The following is a 25,938-nucleotide window of genomic DNA, read 5'->3' as shown; positions in this document are numbered from 1 at the left end:
CGTCAAGCGGAGCTTTTATGGAATTCCCACTGTACGGGAGCACGAAGGCGAGCAAACAAAGAAACTCAGCATACAAAGGAGAAATCTATGGCTTGCAAGAATCAACCACAAGGATTATCAGCCTTCCAAACACAGCAAAGTCTGCTCCGATCATTTTATAAGTGGTAAGTTGTTTAAATAAACAATCAATTGTGTTTAAGTTTGTTTTTGGAAACCAAAACATCATGTAAACAATCTCTGGAGAATGCCTAACTGGAACCGCTGAGTGTACGTTTACATTGTAATGTACACTTAATATCACTCGTTTGTCACGTTTCTATTTGACACTTGTCACTTCACTCACGCAAGGGTCATTTTTGAAAAACATTTTAGGTCTATTCTGTACGCAGGGATGCAAACAACACGCCTTTTGGCGGATGTCTCCTTTTTCACGGCTGAATTGCACAGATCTGATTTTTTTTTTTTTAGGGGGGACGTTGGAGTGTCTGATTATAATTTCAAAGTAAATTCTGTATTAAAATTACTAAATAAGCAAATCCGTTACAGTCCATGAAACATAGTAAGTATAAGGATGAGAAAAAACAGTGAATCGGAAAGCTGTGCACATTTGCGCAGCTTCGCGCAAATGTGCACAGCTTTTCAATGCAAAGTAATATTGCACAGTATTCATAATAGTAGTAAGACAGTTTCAGTGAATAAAATACACGAGTGTGCCAAGTGATTGATAATTAAAAAATAGGTTCAGATCAGAAAATTCCAATGTTTACATACCTTGGCTGTAATTAGGACACGACTGTCACTTGTTTTTATATGGTGGACTTCACGGACCCAGCCACAGACAAAATAATTGTATGACTCCAGCGACTTGTATGCTTTGAGGTCGTCAAGTGTGTAGGCACTTTTACTATTCACGAAATAGTTCACAATATCAGGGTACAATATGGATGGCAGCCCTGCATAGTCACTTGAAAATGCATCTTTGTCCACTTCGTAGGGGTCAATTCCCCCAATCAAGGCCAGTTTGGCTGCATACCGTTGTCGTGAGATGTCGTCCAATGTATCCATATACTTCCGTTTGCTTGATTTTGCCGACATTGATCTTTATTTTAGAAAACTGACTATATAACTTTATAAATTCGTCCGAGATAACGTAGCCGGTAATGGCGATGGTCCTTTGTTTGCCCCACAATATGGTGGCTGGAGGGCGTTCCCCGGAATGCCGTGACGTCAGTGAAAACTATCTATTGGAAAAAATGTTTTGTGGATGGATGAGACCAAAATAGAACTTTTTGGTTTAAATGAGAAGCATTATGTTTGGAGAAAGGAAAACACTGCATTCCAGCACGAGAACCTTATCCCATCTGTGAAACATGGTGGTGGTAATATCAAGTCAAGTCAGATTTATTTGTATAGCGCTTTTAACAATAAACATTGTCGCAAAGCAGCTGTACAGAATTTGAATGACTTAAAACATGAGCTAATTTTATCCCTAATCTATCCCCAATGAGCAAGCCTGTGGCAACGGTGGCAAGGAAAAACTCCCTCAGACGACATGAGGAAGAAACCTCAAGAGGAACCAGACTCAAAAGGGAACCCATCCTCATTTGGGCAACAACAGACAGCATGACTATAACATTAACAGTTTTAACATGAAGTCAGTTTCGTTGATGTTATAAACTCTTCATTGATGGAAACTTGAGTGCAAAACTGTTCATGACAACTGCAGTCCTAAAGTTAGCAAATCAACTGTAGTCCTCAGCCATAAAAGCATTAATGTAAGAGTCCAGAGCGTCCTCCAGGTGTGACTTTCAACTGTCCTCATGGGGCCGTCCTCCACAGGAGTGATGCGATGAGACTTCAACCAGACACAGGGCACCAGGATGGATCAAGCAGGTCCGAGGAGCAGAAGAGGTCAGCATCTCAATCCCAGGACCAACATGTAACTCAGAGGGACAGATTTGGGGGGGAGGGGGAGAGAGAAAGAGAGAGAGAGAGAGAGAGAAAACATAGGTTGTTAGGTATGCCCAATGCTACCTGAATAAGTAGAAATAGTATACATATTGCACTAAGTACAAGCAGGGACTCCGGCAACTAACTATGACAGCATAACTAAAAGGGGAGAGCCAGAAGGTAACACAGACACGAGGGAGCCCCAGGACATAAAGCAGCCAGCCACTACACCATCAACAAACTCGAGTGAGCAAGCGAGTGGGGACTGACAGCATCCATACATCCCAGTTTACCAAAACACTATGTCTGAGGACCCTCCAGATCTACACCTTTACCTCATAAACACCATTAACAAAAGGCTTGACTAAACAGATATGTTTTCAGCCTAGACTTAAACACTGAGACTGTGTCTGATTCCCGAACACTACTTGGAAGGCTGTTCCATAACCGTGGGGCTTTGTAAGAAAAGGCTCTGCCCCGTGATGTAGCCTTCACTATACGAGGTACCAGCAGATAGCCTGCACCTTTTGATCTAAGTGGGCGTGGCGGGTCATAGAGGAGCAGAAATTCACTCAGGTACTGTGGTGCAAGACCATTCAGTGCTTTAAAGGTCAATAGTAGTACTTTATAATCAATACGAAATTTGATTGGGAGCCAATGCAGTGTGGATAAGACAGGGATGATGTGGTCATATTTTCTAGTTCTAGTAAGGACTCTTACTGCTGCATTTTGAACTAACTGGAACTTGTTTATGCATTTATTGGAACATCCAGACAGTAAGGCATTACAATAATCCAACCTGGAGGTAACGAAAGTATGAACTAGTTTTTCCGCGTCATGTAGTGACATTAAATTTCTTATCTTAGCAATATTTCTGAGATGAAAGAAAGCTATCCGGGTAATGTGAGTTTCGAATGAAAGACTGGGGTCAATAATCACTCCGGGGTCTTTTACTGCTGCACGTGAAGAAACAGAAAAGCCATCCAGAGTTACTGTGTAATCAGAAAACTTACTTCTAGCTGCATGTGGTTCGAGTACAAGTACTTCAGTCTTGTCAGAGTTAAGCAGAAGGAACTTAATAAGCATCCAGTGTCTAATGTCCTCTACACATTCCTCAATTCTATTAAGCTGGTGTCTCTCATCAGATTTTGCAGAAACATACAACTGTGTCATCAGCATAACAGTGGAAACTAATACAATGTTTACGAATAATATCACCCAGAGGTAACATATATAAAGAAAAAGCAGTGGACCCAAGACAGAACCTTGTGGAACACCAAACTTTACCTCAGTACGTCTCGAAATATCACCATTTATATCAACATACTGATAGCGATCAGTTAAATAAGAGCTGAGCCAGGAGAGGGCTGTTCCTCTAAGGGCCTCTGCATGCTCTTGCGACAAGGCTTTCGCAGATAGCTTTTCGCAGACAGTTGTAATTTATCGCTGAGCGGGGAGTAATAGGCGTGCGCAATGTTATTCACCGCCACAACGCAAGGGGGCGCGAAGTCGCGAAATCGCTAGGAGTAGTTGGTGGGTGTGGTTAGTGGAGTGTTTATCCTCCGGTTACTTATAATGACTAGAACTGGAGTCGTATAGATGTACGTACTTCCTCACTTCCTCGATCAACTGCTCTTCGTGCTGCTCCATCTTCGCTCGTGTTTTTAAAAATGGCGGTCGTGAAAACAAACCAAACCGGGAAAGTAGGGAAGCGGAAGTGCGTGTACAGCGGATGTAGAGTGGACCAATCAGAGCCCTCTTGTCTGCGACGCTGTCTGCGAGGCTTCTGCGGTGGTCACAATTTTTGGGAGGTGTGCGCAGAGTGTCTGCGAAGGTGGGGGGGCTACGCAGACGCCATCTGCGACGCCATCTGCGAGGACTGTGTTGTCAGCATAAATTGGCCTTAACTCCCAGAAGAATGGAATGATCAGTGGTATCAAATGCTGCACTAAGGTCAAGCAACACAAGCAGTGAGACAGCCCTGATCAGACGCCAACAGTAGGTCATTTACTACTTTAACCAGAGCTGTCTCTGTGCTATGATGAGGTCTAAATCCTGACTGATACATTTTGTGGATGTTATTCCTATGTAAATATGAGCATAACTGCTGTGCCACAGCTTTTTCAAGGATCTTGGAGATAAAGGGGAGGTTTGATATTGGCCGATAATTGGACAGCTGACAGGGATCAAGGTCAGGTTTTTTAATCAGGGGTTTGATAACTGCTAGTTTAAAGGATTTGGGTACATAGCCAATCCTAAGAGAAGAATTTATTAGTTTTAGCAGTTCAATTACTTCAGGTATTATCTGTTTGAATAGACGTGTAGGTAAGGGATCTAGTACACAAGTTGAGGCTTTTGATGCCAAGATTAATGAAAGTAATTCAGTTTCTTTTAGGGGAATAAAACATTCTAATTGATGATCTGATACAGTTATATTATTAACCACAGGGTCACTTACATTGTCTGACCTTAAATTAGTAGTTTGAATTTTTTGTCGGATATTCTCAATCTTGTCATGAAAAAAATTCATGAAATTGTTGCTACTACATACTACAGGTATGAGGAGAGATATGTTGATCTCACAGCACTAAGAGCTTTTCTATACTTCAGGAAGCTCTCCTTCCACGCTAATTTGAACACTACCAATTTTGTTTGACGCCATTTACGTTCCAATTTTCAAGTGGTCTGTTTTAATGTGCGAGCGTCATCATTATACCAGGGTGCTAATTTTTTGTCTCTGACCATTTTCCTTTTAAGAGGAGCTACATTATCTAAGGTATGGCGGAATGTTGACTCTAAGCATTCAGTTGCCTGATCAAATTCTGCAGGGGCTGACAGTGACCCAATCAAAGTTGATAACTCTGGGAGAGCATTAAAGCTCTGTGCAGTAGTTGACATGAATGTACGTTTAATACAGTAGCGTGGTGAGGTGCATATATTATTACTCAGACATAGTTTGAATGAAATGAGATAATGATCTGAAATAACTTCAGACTGTGGAAGTATGACTATATTTTCTACGCTTAACCCGAATGTTAGTATTAGATCGAGGGTATGACCACCATTCATGGTCGGTCCTATGACATTCTGATTAATCCCTACTGAATCTAAAATGGACACAAATGCTGTTTTCAAAGGGTATTCTGGGTTATCAAAGTGAATATTAAAATCTCTGACACCTAAAGCTTTGTCTAAGGAAATAACCAGATCTGAGATAAAATCTGCAAATTCAGAAAGAAACTCAGAATATGGCCCCGGGGGCCTGTAAATAATAAGTAACGGAATTAACTGGGTAGACTTATTTTTCGAGGCTACATACATTATATGAGTATGAAGAACTGTATTATTATAAATTATATAATTATTATAAATGTATTAAAGGTCTCATTGCATCGTTTTTTCATTAATTGTGCAGTGGTCTCTAGTATGAATGAATGCCCTGTGAGCCGGTTTTGGTGAAAAAAATGCTGTGGTTCTCCTGTTCTAGTTTGGTGAGGAGTGGGTGGCGGGAGAACGACAGGATTTCAGCTCTTACTCATTAATATTCATGACATGTAAACGTGTTACCTCTGATTGGCTAACAGCAATCAGTAAACGTGTTACCTCTGATTGGCTAACAGCACTGCGACGCTACCTCCAGTGGGTCAGAACAAGTGGATGTGGGTGTCTTTGTAAAAACTGTTTTGATTGGCTATGATGGTCTCGACATCGATGTTTTGACCAATAACAATGTAGATAACACGAATTTTACATCACATTCAACGAGATTTAAACGAGACTAAAGATGGCGACTTACAAATAATGTGTAAACATCGTTGGAATTAATAAAGTTTGAACAGCAAGAAGGAACATACCCCAAACCCCTGAAATTAATAAAAAAAAAATTCTCAACGGATTTGGCATAATATAAAAAGGTCGTTTTTTACTCAGAAAAAATGGAAATCCGCCGAAAAGCAGAGAACTCTCATCCCTGCCTAGCTTGTGACCATGTCATGCATGCTAACATGGAGAATATGAACATGCTATTTTGTAACAAAACCTTCGAACAAAAAGTTCATGTTTTACTTACAGCTTGTGAGCTGGTGGTCGATCGTCTTGACGGTACAGATCCAGGAATTAAAAACAACCTCGAAGCAAAACCACTACTGAAGGCACCGAAGTTTGAAAAGTCACTGTGGTTGAAATGATCAGAACACAGTATTAACGTTGCATTATACTTCGCTGGTGGTGTTCCAAAGATAAATTCCAACCATTTCTTCTTCAGCTCTTCTGTCTTGGGCAAGAAATGCAACGTTGATGTGTTACTGCCACAAATAACACAGGCACGAACTTGTTCAGACATGTTTTCAACTTGCTGTTAGGTCCTCTTCGTTAGCTACTGATGAGATGGGCTCTGCTATCTCTCCTCACGCTTAAATCTGAACTTTCTTCCCGTGGGTGGTCGCAAGCCAAGGTGGACGAGACCATGAATGCTAATTTTTGAAGTGATGTAAGTTCGTCGGGCTTTTTCAGATTCGCTCGTTTTTCTGACTATTTTATTTCATAAGCTAATACAGGGAATGGGAGTAGAATTACATTTTCGCATCCATATGCAACTCGGAGTGAACTATGGTATTTCAAAAAGAGCCAGTATTAAACATTTTTGGTGGAAGGGCACCTTTAAATTTATAACCAGGTTTTTGTGTTACACCTAGATAATCATTATAAATAACCGCGACGCCTCCTCCTCTGCCAGTTCGACGAGGCTGGTGTATATAACTGTATGCAGGAGGACTCGCTTCATTTAATGCTATATATTCATTTAGCTTGTTTCAGTACATTAAACTCCTGTTCAGTAATGAGTTCATTAACCATTAGCGCTTTAGATGTAAGAGATCTAATATTTAATAACCCCACCTTTAGATCAAAGGTGCTGGCAGCAGCTGTACAGTCAGTATGCTCTAATTTTATATTGATTAGGTTACTGGAACAAACTCTCTGAATATTTCTACCTTTTTGTTGAGCTCGGGGAATAGACACAATTTCGATGTAGTGGACCCTGAGTGACGACTCTGTGCAGCTGGCAGACAGTTGGTTTAGCCTGTTCGTCTGCTCCCTGGCCTTGGCTCTGGATTGTCAGAAATTAACTAGGCCTGTTCTGAGACTATGACCTATGCTGCAGGAAATGAGAGCAGCACCTTCCCGAGTGGGATGGATACTGTCCCGCCCTAACAGGCCAGCAGTGCCCTCAAAATTAGCCCAATTATCTATAAACCCCACACTGTTTTCAGAGCACCACCTGGACAACCAACAGTTCAGCGACCATAACCTGCTGAAAGCTACATCGCCACGCCGCACTGGGATGGGGCCAGAGCATACTACAGCATCGGATATAGCCTTCGCTCATTTAAATACCTCTACAAAGTTACTCTTAGGTGGGGTTTACATTAGACCGTATCAGCGGATCATCAGATTAACATTTTTAAAACGATTAGTGTGCACACAGCAACGCCAATACACGATTCGCGTGCACACAGCAACGCCAATACACGGATACGCTCGGCTCCACAGGCATCCTGCGCTCCAAATCACTCCGCCCTGAACAGCGAGTGCCCTCTGGAGGGTGCGCACTCCGGCCCTGCGCAGCTCACAGAGCGCGCGAGTGAAGCGCACGAGCAGTGATTCGGGACTGAGCCGCTGTGTGTGTGATCCCAGTGCATATCGGGCATGCGCAAGTCACTTACCACTTGCAAGTGGAAGGATGGCAAGCCTAAAGACAATCATAACTACACAATGGGCAGTATTTGCATCAATATTTGCAGTATTTTCATACTTTTATACTCTTTAATGAAAGGTGATACAAGGCGGAAGTCCGCGCCGTTTTTCAGCAGTCGCGTCACATGACCAACGCCAGCAAATCAGGAAGGTGGAAGTCACAGTGATGTTGTCCAATGACGACGTCAGCTAGAGCTCAGCACAGCGTATCTGCGTATTCTCAATGTTTACACAGCACCGGACCAGACACGATCTGGATTGAATACGTGGACCCTGGCGGATTCCCGTTTCCCGGCGTTTCCAGGCGTTTTAATGTAAACGGACAGTGCATCCGCGAGGAAAACGAGACAGATACGGTCTAATGTAAACTTGGCCTTAGTAACCTCAGACTGATGAAGGCATACTATCAGGAGCTATCATTAGCTCCTGCATGGATTGGGAATCTTTGAGAACCTGTGCTTACCTAGGACCCTAAGATTACCTGCTATGTCCGGCACCTAATGTCATGGTTTGGGCCTGTTTTGTGGTATCTGGACCAGGATGGCTTGCCATCATTGATGGAACAATGAATTCTGAATTATACCAGTGAATTCTAAAGGAAAATGTCAGGACATCTGTCCATGAACTGAATCTCAAGAGAAGGTGAGTCATGCAGCAAGACAACGACCCTAAGCACACAAGTCGTTCTTCCAAAGAATGGCTAAAGAAGAATAAAGTTAAGGTTTTGGAATGGCCAAGTCAAAGTCCTGACCTTAATCCAATCGAAATGTTGTGGAAGGACTTGAAGTGAGCAGTTCATTTGAGGAAACCCACCAACATCCCAGAGTTGAAGCTGTTCTGTACGGAGGAATGGGCTAAGGCCAAGTTTACATTAGACCGTATCTGTCTCGTTTTCTTCGCGGATGCACTGTCCGTTCACATTAAAACGCCGGGAAATGGGAATCCGCCAGGGTCCACGTATTCAATCCAGTTCATATCTGATCTGGTGCTGTGTAAACATTGAGATACGAGGATACGCTGTGCTGAGCTCTAGCTGACGTCGTCATTGGACAACGTCACTGTGACATCCACCTTCCTGATTCGCTGGCGTTGGTCATGTGACGCGACTGCTGAAAAACGGCGCGGACTTCCGCCTTGTATCACCTTTCATTAAAGAGTATAAAAGTATGAAAATACTGCAAATACTGATGCAAATACTGCCCATTGTGCAGTTATGATTGTCTTTAGGCTTGCCATCCTTTCATTTGCAAGTGGTAAGTGACTTGCGCATGCCCGATATGCACTGGGATCACACACAGCGTCTCAGTCCCGAATCACTGCTCGTGCGCTTCACTCGCACGCTCTGTGAGCTGCGCAGGGCCGGGGAGTGCGCACCCTCCAGAGGGCACTCGCTGTTCAGGGCGAAGTGATTTGGAGCGCAGGATGCCTGCGGAGCCGAGCCGCTGAGGAGAAATTTACACATTACATTTCAACTTACATGCCGTCTAATTAGTCATGTGATTAGCGTATCCGTGTATTGGCGTTGCTGTGTGCACGCGAATCATGTATTGGCGTTGCTGTGTGCACGCTAATCGTTTTTAAAAACGTTAATCTGATGATCCGCTGATACGGTCTAATATAAACCCCACCTGAAATTCCTCCAAGCTGGTGTGCAGGACTGATGAACAATTACTGGAAACGTTTAGTTGCAGTGATTGCTGCACAAGGGGGTCACACCAGATACTGAAAGCAAAGGTTCACATACTTTTGCCACTCACAGATATGCAATATTGGATCATTTTCCTCAATAAATAAATGACCAGGTATAATATTTTTGTCTCATTTGTTTAACTGGGTTCTAGGTCATATTTATGCAGAAATAAAGAAAATTCTAAAGGGTTCACAAACTTTCAAGCAGCACTGTAAAAAAAAAAAAATATATATATATATATATATATATATATATATATATATATATATATATATGCACAGTTATACAGTTGTGGTCAGAAGTTTACATACAGTGACATCATCTTGCATATGAATGTCATGGCAATATTTGGGCTTTCAGTAATTTCTTTGAACTGGTCTTTTTCTGTGATACAATGATTGTACAGCATACATCTTTAATAAAAAAAAACACTAGAATTTGATGCACAAGTTTTAATTTTCTTTGGGTTTTCTGAAATCAACACAGGGTCAAAATTATACATACAGGGTCAAAAATATACATACAGCACACCTAATATTTGGGTAAAATGTCTCTTCACAAGATTCACCTTGACCAAATATTTTTGTTTACCATGAACAAGCTTCTGTCAGAATTCTGGTTGGATATTTCACGACTCTTCATGGTAGAATTGGTAGAGTTCAATTAAATTTTTTTTGTTTTTCTTGGCAATGGACTCAACTTATAAGCATGGTCTATATATTTTCAAGAGGGTTGAAGTCAGGAGAAGTTTAAAGGAGATACGCAGAGCCTTTATTTTTAAGTAAATTTCTGAGTGGATCGTATCTACATCCTTGACTCTTGTATGCTGCATAAATGGGAATAAAAATATATATTTTTGAGAGTTAAAATCGACCACAAAGTTGGCATTCGAGCTGCCCCGCTGAGCCAGCCAGCCCTGAGTGCGTGACGTCACAGTAGTAACTGGTTTAAGGCCGAGGCCTTTGACAGCTATAGACCAAAGTCATCTCATCTCATTATCTCTAGCTGCTTTATCCTGTTCTACAGGGTCGCAGGCAAGCTGGAGCCTATCCCAGCTGACTACGGGCGAAAGGCGGGGCACACCCTGGACAAGTCGCCAGGTCATCACAAGGCTGACACATAGACACAGACAACCATTCACACTCACATTCACACCTCCGGTCAATTTAGAGTCACCAGTTAACCTAACCTGCATGTCTTTGGACTGTCGGGGAAACCGGAGCACCCGGAGGAAACTCACGCGGACATGGGGGAGAACATGCAAACTCTGCACAGAAAGGCCCTCGCCGGCCACGGGGCTCGAACCCGGACCTTCTTGCTGTGAGGCGACAGCACTAACCACTACACCACCGTGCCGCCCAGACCAAAGTCATATAAATAAAAATTTATGGTGAAAGTAAGAAATACCGTTACCAACTTGCTCAGCTAAGACTGATTTGACTTCATTGATTGTGGGTTGACTCTCATTCAAACAGGATAGGTGTTATAACTTATGTAACTTACATGTACATGCATGCATTTTCACTGATAAAACGTAAAAGGCTAATTAAATAATCAGATGAACTGACAGTCACATTCTGAAGCAAATTAAATAATCTTATACCGGTAACTTAAACACACAATACAAGTTACATGTATTAATCTAAATGCAGGTAAACAACGTGTTTTTTTTTTTTACAGTATCCAAATGAGAGTCAGAGCTTACCCGTCTGTGTTCTCGCTTCTTGAAGGCTGATCGTTTTTGAAACAATCTGACTTTCAGTTGTTCGTTCAGTTCTCCATTCGTTCAGTTCTCTTCGCTTCTTCCACGTAAGGGAGAGATGGCAGCAATATCCAGCGCAGAAATAAGATGGCTGGTCTATTCATTCACTTTTCTTTATCCTGTGTATTCCGCCATTACTGCTGGGCTCAGGCAATTACTAAAACCCAGGACGGAATGGGATGTCACCCGTTTTAGCAACAACTGCGGGGAGGTCACTGCCCAAGCGATATGTCCCGTCCCGTTCCATCCCGGGTTTTAGCAACAACCCTCAGCTCACTCTGGGAGGACTGGTGCAACTGAACTCACTTTCCTTTTAAAAAAATAAATAAAATAAATACTTTCCTTTAATTGCAGTTTTATTTAATTGTTGGTACTGCACCCTCTTTCAGTACAGACTTATAGCCAATGCTCCTCAACAGATCAGAGGTTTCATATGAGTCCTCAGTAAAATGCGCAGAGCAGAGGAGAGACCACTTCATAGGTGCCCAATGTGCCTGTGAACAACTCGCAAGACGCATCCAAATCTTTGCAGTTTGAACATTCTTGGGCCATGAATGCAATGTAAATCCACCTTCTGTCATGTTGCTGCATCCGCCAGCAACACATCTATGTGGCATGGTGATAAATTAGCTCAAAATGGAGGATCGGACTTGCAGTCAGCTCTGTGTTTTAGTATAGAGGAAATGGCGATGAGACCGATAGACTTCCTGCTGTGACGTCATGGACGTCAAGTCATTCACTCAGACCGCTACCTATATAAATCCCTATAATCATAAAAATTACTATATTAGATTTATTGTTAATGCTTAAAACTATTCCTATGCCATTCTTGAGGTCTCAAGGCATTTACAAATGAAAGTGAGGCCATGGTTCTGCATATATGCTTCAATGTAAGACTCCTTTATCCTCCACAACCAGCTCTGATGTGTGTTTGGGTTCATTGTCCTGTTGTAAGTCCCAAGTCATGTTCAAGTTTCTGATGGTTTATGCTGAAGAATTCTGAGGTAGTCCTCCTCCTTCACTATTCCATCTACTTTGTACAGTGAACCAGTTCCACTGGCAGCAAAACAGCCCCAGAGCATGACGATGCTACCACCACCACCAGCTAAAAAAAAAGTCAATGAATTTACTTAATTTTAATGCGTACATCGGTCCCACACAATCCAATTGTGTAAGCTTAAAATAACTTTAACCTTATACAATAACATTAAGGGGATGAAATCACTTTAAGCTTACACAATTGGATTGTGTGGGACCGATGTACGCATTAAAATTAAGTAAATTCAATGACTTTTTTTTTCTTCAGTGTAGTACAGTGTCCCTCTGTACATCATGGTCATTGTGGCCAAACAACTCAATCTTTGTCTTATCTGACCATACAGCTTTCCTTCAGAAGGCTTTTTCTTTGTCTGTGTGGTCAGCTTCAAGCTTTAGTTAAGCTTGAAGGTGTCAATTTTGGAGCAGGGGGTTATTTATTGGATAACAGCCTCTTAGTCCATGGTGATCTGAACTGTAGACAGTGATCCATCAGCTTCCAGTTCATGGCAGGGCTGTGCCATGATGGTTCCCAGGTTGTTCCTGACCATTCAAAACAATTTCCTTTCAGCTGAGGGTGACAGTTTGGGTTTTCTTGAAGCAAAGTAGCTTGGCAAAATGACTATACCTCACAATAACTTGGATGCAATTGTTTGAACTGATCTTGGAATTTGCAGTTGTTTAGAAATGGCTCCAACAGACATTCTGGAGTTGTGTACATGTGCGATCCTCTTTCTCAGATCTGCACTGAGCTCCTTGGACTTTCCCATTTTACTTCCCATTTACATAAATGTCACTGTATGTAAATTTCTGACCACAACTTGTGTGTGTGTGTGTGTGTGTGTGTGTGTGTGTGTGTGTATATATACACACACAACTTTGACAAGAACAGGAGAAGTGTGTGTGTGTGTGTGTGTGTGTGTGTGTGTGTGTGTGTGTGTGTGTGTGTGTGTGTGTGTGTGTACCAGCTGATAAATAGCACATGCTATCATAAGTTGCAGTTAGTGAGTCATACTGAAGATAATCACAAGGTTGAAAAAAAAATCCTAAGATTTCTTAATGGCTGAAAATCTGTCATAGTATAGAATCAATAGAGCTGTGTGTTCTATTTTCCTAAACAGCATGTGTACAGTTTTACATAACCACCATGGGGGACTTCTTTGGTAAATGCTGATGTCTGATATAGAATGCTGCATATGAGCTGCTGCAGAGGGAGCAGAATGAACTGTTAGAAAGCGTACACATTGATTCCTGGAGTCCTGTTTTATTCATCATGTGTGCTTGGCAGCACTTGCAATTTTGCTGCTTGCTTGGTTGGGACCACTCCTCATTTGACATTGTATTTACGGGTTTGACATGTGAGATTTCTTCTACACGTTTATTTATTTTGGGGAATCGAAAGATGTAAAGTGCATTAATTGTGTTTAGTCAGCACAGTATAAAAGATAGTTAATGGAGGTGAATGTCAAATATTAGGTCACACTGTTGTGTTCTTCTTCCTCAGCACTGAATGAGCCCACCATTGACTATGGCTTCCAGCGGTTGCAGAAGGTCATCCCCAGACATCCAGGTGATCCTGAACGCTTGCCAAAGGTCAGTTCCAGTTTATCACTCCATACGTCCTCTAATTTTCAGTGTTTTACTACATTAACTAACACCGTTCCATTCCTTTCATTGAGATCATGTTCTTACTGTTCAAATAATCAGTGTCTGTAATGTTCAAATAGATTGTTTGTTCTGGCACCAACAGCAAACAAAAAAAGAAAAGTGTGTACTTCCTCCTCCATTCCCATGCCACTTAAAGAGATGTTAATGAATCCTTCGGGAGTGATAAATAAACAGTACTTTATCTTCTACATGTCGTATACCTCTGAGCCCCCTGTGAGCTGCAGCACTTAATAGACTAAAAAAAGAGTAATTATGTCTGGCTGGTCATGCTCTTTTGCAGTCAGTCCTGCTTTGACCTTGTACTGTTATATAAGTCCTCCCTATATTAGAAGTGGGCTATTGGTATTCATTGTCCCAGAGCCACTGCATCCATTATACCTGTAATATGACCGAGGTCAACGCACAGTATATCATTCCAAAATCCTGGTTTTGGATGGAACTTCATTTCATTTGGGTCAGACGGTACATGGAGAGTAGACACAAAATGTTCAGTGGAAATGTAGGGAGGGATTTCAGGTCAAATAAAATAATTGCTGTTAATGCAGTAAATTTTATTTTACTGTGTTCTGTCCTCCCCCGTGTTACAGAATATGATGTTATGTTGTGTTGCATAATTTGTGGAGACCAAAAGCTGCTAAACACCATTGTTGTTTCTCATATCTCTCTCATTTCCCATTCCACAGCTGGCTTGGAGAGGACAGATGTACAGGCCACATTTAGCGTGGCTAAATAGGGCTGTTGTGTTTGATATCTATTCCTAATTCACCACATGGACATACACACACACACACACACACACACACACACACACACACACACACACACACACACACAAAAAAAAAAAAAAAAAATCATCCATAAACACCCATACCACCATATTTTAAACTTACTGGCACTTCAGAATAGAAGACTTTCAAGTTGAAACCTTTTACCGAGGCTAAATTCATTTCTATGCTTAATCTAAAAAAGGAGTCATAATCATTCTTTCTGTCTGTCATGTTAACGGTGGTTTGGTTCATTTCTTACAGACTGACACATTCTGCTGTTCACATATGATCAGTATGGTTTTAACCTTCGCTTGGCCTGGACTCATTTCACTGGGCTGGTGATGAATTTGAATGCATTAGTTGGGTCCCAGGTGGGGTGAGCCATCCCACTGTGTTCATCAAGAGGGGAGTGCATCAGAAAAACTGCCTTTGCTCCTCCCTGGAGAACCGTCTTAACGGCATGCCATATTTTTAACAGACTCCCTTGCAGTTCTAATGAATATGGTTGGACAGCCACCAAGCAATGAGCAGCTGTGCACCTGCAGCATGGGCACATGTGAATGAAATGAGTAGGAAAAAAACACCCAACTGCCTTCTACTGCTCGACCACTATCAAGGCAAGTGTTGGGGAAATCCCAGAGGATGCAGTTTCCTATGTTAGCGTGATTATATATACAGTTGTTAAAGGTATGTGTAGCCAGTAGCAAATTTGTGTTAAACTTAGAGCACAAGAGAAGTTTGTGTATGTTGGGGTAAGCATGATTTAATTCATATGCACCAAAAGAGCCATAGTACACATGACATAGTCTCCACTTCTGGCTCTTTACAAGCTTTCAGAGAGGGGAAAGAGAGAAGGGGGGTTGGATGGTGGGGGAGGATGGGGGAGTGGCAAAGAGACAGAGGGTCACCAAGGGAGAACAGCAGGGAGAGAAAGAAAGGGATCCGGGTGATCCATCATGGTGAAGTCAGCTGTCCTGTGCTGCCTTCACCTGGGTCATGCGATCGAAGCCACTGCCGCCCACACTTTATTATTGCTCAGCCAACAGTAATTGAGTCACCACAAGGGGGTTAGAAGCAGCTGGAGTAGAAGGAGAGAGAGCAATAGGGAAAAAAAAGATGGGAAAAGCAAAGACTAGCTAGCATACAGGGAAAGTTAAATGAGAAATCATTTCTCTGCATGGCTCTACATGTCTGGTAAATTGTGGTGACAGGGTTGATGTGTGCAGATGGATTTTACCCTCAGTTTCTGTGAGTAGTGGAGGTTTTAAGCCTCTACTTCTGTCTTTGTCTCTCTCACAATCTCACTCAGTTTGTCCTCTGCTCCCTCTAACACTCCCAGCCAGATATTAACAGCATCGGCCGCTGGGCCTGGCTGCTCATTTCTGCACTATCGATTTTGCTCTTTATTGAGGTAATAACAGTTTGTTGACGGCACTTCTCTCAACTGCTGGACTAAATCACAGGTGAGGGGCAAGCAGGGAACAAGGCAGTCTAACTTGTCTCCCTCAATTCTTCGGCAAATCCGTGGACATGTTAGGCAAGCCACTAAAAGTGGTGGTACAAGTCAACTCAGCTTATGTCCTGCTTTTTTCTGTTAATCTTGTATGTAGGATGATAGTTTAAGAAATTGGTTTTATTTTTAGTTAAGCATAGTACTATAGTACAACATGAGCACACTCAGATAATCAAATTGTTTAATTTAGCATTGTTTTTAATATTAGACAACAGCGTTCACCCAGTTTAAACAGTGGCATGTTATCAAGAATTGTATGCATATCAAAAAGAGAGAAACAGAGGCAGTCATTTGAAATAACAGCCCCTAATTGCTCAGTGAGCATTCATGCCTGGATCCAGACACACAGCTCTGGTCTATGAGTTTGGCTGGAGTCCAGTGTGGCCAGTCTGTGGCCTCATTCCTTGCCTCTCCTTCTCTCTAGTTTGTTCCTCCCATTTTCCCTGTCACTTCATATCCACCTGATCCTGTCTTGGCCACCTCTAAAGGACCAATTCAGTCTGTGCTCTGATGAAATGGTCCTCACCACTGGGGAGTAGTGTGCAGTGGTTTCCTTCATCATTGGCAAATCAAGACAAATACTGCACTGGGTCTGAACGTGTATGATTATATTATTTATATATTATTTATGTTTGTATATTATTGTTTATATCCTACTGAGTGTAATAATGATCATGTGCAAGTGTCATAAAAATGGTGTGAAATGTATAACTGGGTTACTGTTTGAGACAGTATACTAAGAAGAAGAAGCCTTCATCTGTCAAGCACAGTGAAATTTGTCCTCTGGATTTAACCCATCTGAAGCAGTGAACGCACGCATGCACACACACAAGTGAGCAATGAGCACACACACATACCCAGAGCAGTGGGCAGCTATGCTACAGCACCCGGGGAGCAGTTGGGGGTTAAGTGCCTTGCTCAAGGGCACTTCAGTCCAAGGTCACCCCATGTTAACCTAACCTGCATGTCTTTGGACTGTGGGAGAAACTGGAGTGCTCAAAGGAAAGCCACACTGACACGGGGAGAGTATGCAAACTCCACACAGAAAGGCCCCCGTCAGCCACTGGCTCAAACCCAGAACCTTCTTGCTGTGAGGCGACAGTGCTGACCATTACATCACTGTGCCACAACCAAAGCACTTCTGAAGTTTCTGAGTGTTTGGTGGATACAGTCATAACTTGCTTGCTGTGCAGATGCAGACTGACGGGTTGTTATTGACTTTCAAAAATTAACCTTTTAATTCTGTAGAGACAGAATATGAATTATGCAAGGGAGCTGGATTGGTTAAAGAGTAAAGGGACTGAAATTTGTGCTGGATAGAAAATGACAGGTTGAAGACATGGGAAAGGAGAGAGGAGTCCAGGGATAGAGGGACGGTACTGACTCACATCAGTGCACTGGCATAAATGTTCACAATGTGATTGTGCCAAATAAAACAGTGTGTACCAGATACAATTTGGTATGAACTCAGGATGCATCATTTCTAACATCTCTGTATTGGTAAAATTCATTTTTTTAGTTAATTTATGATTTGCTGCGTGTTTAAGAAGAAACAAATAAATAAAATCATACTATCTGTACCACTGAATTGCAGAGCATCATACTCTTTTGCATCACATTGTATCAAGGTTGAATCGCATTGAGTTGAATCAAACTCTGTCAAATCACACTGCATCAAAATAGGACTAAATTATATCATATCGCATTAGTAGTGGCTTCATATGTATCAGCTTGATAGCAATGCATCGAGAGTTGTATTGCATCAGCCTCAGTGATGGAGATGCACATCCCTACAAGGATATAATGTCTATAATGCTAAAGAATTTATCTCCATACTGATACAATCAGCATGATTAAAAAAATCAACTCTAGGATAGTCATTGTGTGCACCGCATCGGCTGGTCTCATCCACATGGAACGGACATTCTGCTCTATTTCACATGTGATAGTTTGGGCCAGAGTGAGTTAATGCAGGATTCTTTAAATAAACCCTTATAAAATCAGGTTCCCCCCTCACCTAGTTATACTGCACATCATTATTTATATTTTATATGGAGTTATTAAAGAACTAAACAAGGTTTTATAAAGCAGTAAGAACAGTCACACAATCACTTCATTTTCAGCTTGGAATTATGTAGCAGTAATATACTGTTCATAATTGCTTTCATACCTCATAATGTCATGATTCAGGACAATTTAAAATAGTTTCATCCAGCGTTACCATGACTGGACTATAAACTACCCTGTCACTAAAGGCCCAGGCTTTTTATAAGTTTGTTTGTTTGTTTGTTTGTTTGTTTGTTTGTTTGTTTCAGATATAAGTAATGAAGTGTGAATAAGTATATTTTTGTCAAAGTGAGAGTAACGATCTGTTCATGGTCACTGTAAGGAATAGCTCACTATAAGAGAGAGGTCTTATTCATCAGAAGGTGCTGCAGCTCTGGTGGGTGTAAACAGTTTGATATAACACACTGATGTGGTCACAATTTGATGCTAGTATTTTAAATTCATAACTAAACAGAATCTGTGTCCAAATCAACCTCTTTTCTGCATGTACTGTTTCTGAATGCTGCCAAAATGAAAGTGGAATTTCAATATTTGGATATTTCTTTCAGTTGACTTTTGAAGGATTCATGTTAATTACTCCTGATGTTCTGTTTTACATGATATACACTCTTAGAAAATAAAGTAGCTTATTGTACCTTGAGGGGTACAATGGCTTTTCAATGGGGCAGTACCCTCTAAGGTACTTGTTTGTACCCTTTATATACTGCTTGGGAACATATATGTAACTTTTTGTCCCTAAAAGGGTGCACATAGTTACCTTGAAGTCCAATAATGAGCTTGATAGGGTAAATCAGTGTAGATTATACCTTGGGAGACAGAAATGGACTCCTACTGTACCCCTATTTCTGACAGTGTAGAAGATGAGATTTAATCTAGTGGAATTTATCCAGTGGAACTTGAGTATAATGGTTTTGCTTTACCATCACATTACAAATTGATAAATTTGCAAAAGAAGAAGTATTGGATTGAATTTGTGGGTATTTATTTATTTATTTATTTATAACAAGTGTAAAAGTACAACCCCAAAAGTGTAAAAGTATAACCCTTGTAAAAGTACAAGTGGTGATTTAACAGTCCTCATACAAGCTGGCCATTATTCCATCTTTTCAGCAATACTTTCTTTGTTGGGCATCTTATTACTAGCCATCATCATTTTACACACAAGAACAAATTTGATGTCCAGAGTGCAGTAATGTGTAGGTTGGTCTCATGCTGAGTCCGAGCCTCGTACCATGCGTTACCAAAACACAGTGCCTGAGGGTTGTTTACCCTCAGCAATACTGTGTGTGTGTGTGTGTGTGTGTGTGTGTGTGTGTGTGTGTGTGTGTGTGTGTGTGTGTGTGTACATTAGCTTACTTGTAGGTAGTATAAATGCAAGAGAGAAAAACTTTTCTTATCTAAAAGGGCCTCAGTCATAGTTCTGGACTGCAGTTTGATAACTGTGGGTGTTTCGTGCTACAGCATGGCTAGAGAGTTGAGTGCAGAGCAGGAAGTAGGGCATCGTCAGGATAATGATGGCTCTGACTGATAGGCAGGCGCGCAGACACGCAGATCTAGGATCGGGTTTCTTTCCTGTTTACCGCTCTCAGCTCTCAGCATTCAACCCTTACTGGAAACCCTTCTGCTCACCCAGGAAATGGGCTCTGCTTCCAGGCACAGGGCCACCACATACAGCCCTCTGTTAATAGCATTTATTTGTTTATCTGGAGCAACTTTTGGCTTCTTCCTTATTGGATTTTGACTCTCAACAGATCCCTTCACCCAATATTGTAATAGAAAATGGATACAGCCCCGTTATAAGCCAGCGAGAAAGCATAAGAAGAAAGGAAATAGGTACATACTGTAGAATGAGAACTAGGATGGATAGCACAGTCTAGATACAGCAGGGGATCCAGCTGTGGGCTAATACCTCCCATCCCTTATGTTTTTCTTCTTTCCTGAGAAAGCACTGCCACAGAGAGTGCAGCAAATCTAGAGAGAAAAGCAGGTAACCATGGCGGGCATCCATACAAAAGCAGCACTTTAGGCCTCCCCAGGCCCCCTCTGTGCCTCCTTCAATCACCTAGGCCTGGTTCCCCCCGCCCAAGCATCCCTAACAAGGGGTTAACGCAGTGCTAGTGCCATTATTGAGTGAATTTAGCACCTCGGACAGCGCACTAAAAATCTTTATTGCTTCTCTGACCCCCTCGTCATGATCGTGCCTGCATGTTGTGGGGTGGCAGCAGAGACGGGCTCTGATTGAAAGGCAATATGTCAGCTAGCGGGCGGGCACACATGCTCGGGGGCTTGTTCGCAGCGAGGGTTACACACCGAGGGTGAGAGCAATTTTCTGGTTGTCACGCCCCAAGCACATTTCCTCAGCCCCGGCACATTAACTTTTAAAAAGGGTTCCACGGGAGCTCCAGGCACTGACTTTGCCTATGAGAAAAAAAATGAAGAGGAGAGAGATGGAAGGGAGAGGGAGAGAGAAGAAAGAAAATGAATACAGAGTAAAAAACACAGTAAATAAATGTTTAATGTGTGGGAAGGTATGGTAATAAATAGGTTTCTGGTTGAGAAGCTGAGACTCAATTACCTACAAGAGAAGGGATATGTTATATGCACACATCCATTCCCTCCCAGCCAACAGGGCATTTATTTACCTCTACAAGCATGCATTTATCTGTTTCACTGTGTATTTGTGTACATGTATTATACATATAATAGACTATATTAGTATTGGATGAGGAATGGAGGTTGCTCTAGAAGTAAGTGTGTTATGAGGTGTAGTTTATTGAATGGATGACTCATACTCATGGGACACACACAGCATGGGTTGGAGTGCAGGTAAGACTCTGAAAAAGAAGCATTTAAGACTCTTAATGTGACATATAAAGGGCCTTAAATGTTGTTTACATGTTTAATTTAATGTATTATTGGCCAGTAGAGGTGGATGTGTACAGTACTGTGCCTTTACATGTGTCTTAGGCACATGTAAAGAAATGTTGTAGCCCAAAACTGTCTTAAAAATAATGAAATTAAATGTTTCAACATTTAAAAAAATACTATAACCACCAGTAAGCCATAATAAATGAAACAAAGTCAATATTTGGTGCTTCAAAAAGATAGTAGTCTCAGGTACAATGAGTGCAGTTTTATAAGGAAATGAGCTGTAGGTTTTACTGAGTATCTTGCAGAACCAGCCACAGTTCTTCTGGACACTTTGACTGTCACACTTGCTTCTTAATTTTGCAGCAAACCCCAGCAGCCTTCATTATGTTTTCTTTTTTAATCTTAAAATTGGTAATATGCTCTTCAGATACAAACTTTTTTTTCTGTAACATTTAATTTTGTGCGGGAAAATCAACGTCTGGAACTGTAAAATGTTTTTGTACTGACTCAATAATGTAGAATTCATAAAATAGAAATCTATAATAAAATTTGTATGAAAAAGGGTGCCTAAGACTTTTGCACAGTACTGTACCTCTACCAAGTCACATATTATCAACATCAAAATCAAATCACTTGATCCTAGGATAATACTAAAGCTCTACACCAGATTTCATCAAAATCCATTCACTACTTTTTGAGTTCATTGGGAACAGACAAAAAATCCTGGATCCACATACATATCCGGATTTGTATCAAAATTAACAAAATTAAGTGTTCCTTGGCCCATGGCTTATCTTTCCTCAACATTTCATCAAAATCCGTTCACTATTTTTTTAGTTACATTGGGAACCAACAAATAAACAGAAGCAAAACCATAACCTCCTCCAACAAAGTTGGCAAAGGTAATAAATGTGTATGTTTCCAGATGAATAGTTAAGTTATATATATTTGTATATAGTAATGTATATAGGCCTAAATTAAATTAATTCTGTTCTGTACATAGTTCAAAATGTGGGTTTTTTTCCAGGTATATTTAGGTCTGCTTGGGGATTTTTGTACTACTCACCTCATCTCATCTCATTATCTCTAGCCGCTTTATCCTGTTCTACAGGGTCGCAGGCAAGCTGGAGCCTATCCCAGCTGACTACGGGCGAAAGGTGGGATACACCCTGGACAAGTCGCCAGGTCATCACAGGGCTGACACATAGGCTACGTTTACACTAGACCGTATCTGTCTCGTTTTCTTCGCGGATGCACTGTCCGTTTACATTAACCCCCCTGAAAAAGCAGGGAAACGGGAATCCGCCAGCGTCCACGTATTCAATCTAGATCGTATCAGCTCCGGTGCTGTGTAAACATTGAGAATACGCGAATACGCTGTGCTGAGCTCTAGCTGGCGTCTCATTGGACAACGTCACTGTGACATCCACCTTCCTGATTCGCTGGCGTTGGTCATGTGACGCGACTGCTGAAAAACGGCGCAGACTTCCGCCTTGTATCACCTTTCATTAAAGAGTATAAAAGTATGAAAATACTGCAAATACTGATGCAAATACTGCCCATTGTGTAGTTATGATTGTCTTTAGGCTTGCCATCCTTCCACTTGCAAGTAATAAGTGATATGCGCTGGGATCTCACACACAGTGGCTCAGTCCCGAATCGTGGCTTGTTCACTTCACTCGCGCGCTCTGTGAGCTGCGCAGGGCCGGAGTGCACACCCTCCAGAGGGCACTCGCTGTTCAGGGCGGAGTGATTTGGAGCGCAGGATGCCTGCGGAGCCGAGCGTATCCGCGTATTGGTGTTGCTGTGTGCACGGCTAACGGTTTTAGTGTAAACGCGAATCGTTTTAAGAACGTTAATCTGATGATCCGCTGATTCGACGTAATGTAAACGTAGCCATAGACACAGACAACCATTCACACCTCTGGTCAATTTAGAGTCACCAGTTAACCTAACCTGCATGTCTTTGGACTGTGGGGGAAACCGGAGCACCCGGAGGAAACCCATGCAGACACGGGGAGAACATGCAAACTCCGCACAGAAAGGCCCTCGCCGGCCATGGAGCTCGAACCCGGACCTTCTTGCTGTGAGGCAACAGCGCTAACCACTATACCACCGTGCCGCCCTCTACTATTCACAATATTTAATCATTTCTGTTTGAATGAAGACGTTTGTCTTTTTTTTAGGTGGGTATCAGATGATATCAGTTATCGGAAATCGCAGACCTTTTTTTTTTTTAAATCATTATTTGTATCAGTGCTACAAATCCCTTATTGGTCAAGCCCTAATTAAAAACAAAACCTTGTAATTCATTTTAAAGAAGTCTTTATTTGTGAGATTTATGTAGAAGTCATGAAATAGAAATCTATAACAAAGTTTGCATGAAAAAAATAGTGTGCCTAAAACTTTTGCACGGTACTGTATATATAACATGCTTCTCTTGCAGGCAACAGAGTGTAGACTGATATGATCCACAGCCTAATCTCTGACCTAGGGGATGATCCTTCACATTGTCAGTTTAAAATTGTGCCATTTCCTCTTGCCCTCTGCTCTCTTAAGTATTTTATTTATAATATAATTATTATATTTCCAGTGTCCTTGCTTTAGTCTTTTAGGTTGACAGTAAAGTTGACAGTAAAGAAGCATTACTAATCACTATAACTCTGACATTACGGTTGTTTTCTTGTCAATAGGAAGTGATTCTGAAAAGAGCAGCAGATCTTGTCGAAGCCTTGTATGGGATGCCTCACAATAATCAGGTGAGTGAGCTCCTCACAAAGACTTGCACCTATGTAAAATACAAAACACAAAAAAGATAAAAGCAGAAAAAAGGAAAAGACAAAATGTAACCATCTGTAGACATGATGTACTTTTACAATCACGGTGAATTCAGAGGAAAGATAAAAGTTGTGAAGAGAGTGTATCATGTCATATTTCCTTCATCTTACCAAAAAGTCGATCCTTGAGTACACATCAACTTAACTCACATAACAGAAACTTCTCTATTGATGGCTGAAAGAGCTCCAGGGGCCTCCTCCCTCCAGAGCAGCAGTTGGCCACTCCTATAAGGCAGGTCATCGATTGCAGGGTTGAGTACTGGAAGTACAGGGCTGCTGAATTATTTAGATCATGAATGGGGGTCTGCCTCTGGCCATGTCTGTCTCCGAGGAACCACTTCCCTATCTGCCTCACCTTTCCCACAAATCCTCAGCTCTTGTCATTTACCATACAAATATTCTCATAAGGAGTCAATTATGGGTGTAAATTTCTCTGTGAAGTGTGCCAGATCCCCTGCTGTTTATTTGTAGTGCTTTGTGTTCATCTGACTGATAAACACAGCTTTTTAGAGAAGAGGGAAGATGTCTGATAATCTATTACTCATAATCTCTTTTGATTTATCCCACATTATCATCTGTGCATGACATCCCCACAGACATACACTTTAAACCAGACATTAAAGCTTCAGCCATATACCTGACGTGCTTTTCAGTATCATATATTTGATATTGCAAGTTTGTGATATTCATACAGCTTGTTCCTGTCGAATTTAACCTTGATGTCAGTATTTGTGATCATCTCTGATGTGACGTGGTGCTCATGACAGGAGATCATTCTGAAAAGGGCAGCTGACATCGCTGAGGCACTCTACAATGTACCACGCACCCACAACCAGCTCTCTGGTCTGGCAAACAGCTCTGTGCACACTGGCATGATGGGCGTCAACTCTTTCCATGGCCAGCTTGCTGTCAACGTCTCTGAATCCACACAGGGAGCCAATCAGGGTAAGAGGAGCCACTGACAGTCTTCTCTCTCTTTAGTAGTTAAAGGAAAATTTGAAACAGAAACAAGCACAGGAACATTATACTTAGCTCAGATCAAGTAATGTTGTCCTAGCGTGGTGAGAGAGCTGAGACAAGAAGGAAAAGTAAGCCTTGTGCTCTGTTCTCAGAATTTGTCAGCTCCCTTTGCTCCTTCCGTGACAGTGAGTGATTTGTGTTAAGTCAGCGGTAATCTATCAGGCGTAGGATGAAAGTGTTGTGAGCAGAGTCACGATGTGTGCTGCCTTTTGTAGCAGACAGCGGGGGACTCCTGGAGCAAGAACTTCCTGCTGCTTTCACCCATGTCGGTGTATAATGCATTGATGTATATTTATAGTCCATGTCCCCCTTTTCCTCCTTACCTCCTCCCACACTCCATATATGATTTTTATTGGACTTGACCTTTTTATTGACAGAATTGGGGGAAATATAGACTCGGAAAAATTATACAGCAGTTCCTGGAGAACACAGATCTCTGTGACATGGGAAATTCAGAGGAAGAATCTGTAAGAATGTAGGTTTCATCTGCATAAAGATATTTGTTAATAGTTTTCATCTGCATATAGATATTAATTAAAAGCCACTTCATGTCTTAAAGAGACTGTTTTTTTTCTCTTTACTTAGGTGAGCGGTTCTTGACTAATATGTATCACTGCAGTTGAGGACTGGGGCTATTGACTGTATTATTATTATTTACTATTTACTGTTTGATGTCCAATGCATTAAGAAGGCACAAAATTCCTCTAATTAACTTTTAATGAGGCACACTTGTTAATTGAAAAGCATTCCAGGTGACTGCCTCATGATAATGCCAATAGTGTGCAAAGTATCATCAAGGTAAATGGTGGCTACTTTGAAGAATCTAAAATATGAAACTTTTTAAACACTTTTGTTTATTGCTTAATTCAATATATGTTCTATATGTTATTCATAGTTTTGATGTCTTCAGTATTGTTCGACAATGTAGAAAATAGTCAAAATACAGAAAACCTATAAATGTTAGTGTGTTCAAACTTTTGACTTGCATTGTACGCGAGCGCGTA

The 25,938-nt window shown here is 41.5% G+C and overlaps 1 protein-coding gene across 3 annotated transcripts in view; it reads left to right on the top strand.

Annotated features, from left to right (window-relative positions):
* ebf1a (EBF transcription factor 1a) overlaps positions 1-25,938 on the top strand; it is a 224,528-nt gene that overhangs the window by 191,120 nt on the left and 7,470 nt on the right. For all 3 annotated transcript variants that reach the window (XM_060927571.1, XM_060927569.1, XM_060927568.1), the window contains exons 11-13: positions 13,696-13,784; positions 23,771-23,836; positions 24,682-24,859. In XM_060927571.1, the coding sequence (XP_060783554.1) occupies positions 13,696-13,784; positions 23,771-23,836; positions 24,682-24,859 (333 nt within the window). The remainder of the gene's footprint in view (positions 1-13,695; positions 13,785-23,770; positions 23,837-24,681; positions 24,860-25,938) is intronic.

The sequence above is a fragment of the Neoarius graeffei genome, chromosome 8 (assembly GCF_027579695.1).
Source record: "Neoarius graeffei isolate fNeoGra1 chromosome 8, fNeoGra1.pri, whole genome shotgun sequence".
NCBI lineage: Eukaryota > Metazoa > Chordata > Actinopteri > Siluriformes > Ariidae > Neoarius > Neoarius graeffei.
The sequence above is the reverse complement of the archived record's forward strand: the minus strand, read 5'-3'. Positions and strand labels throughout refer to the sequence as shown.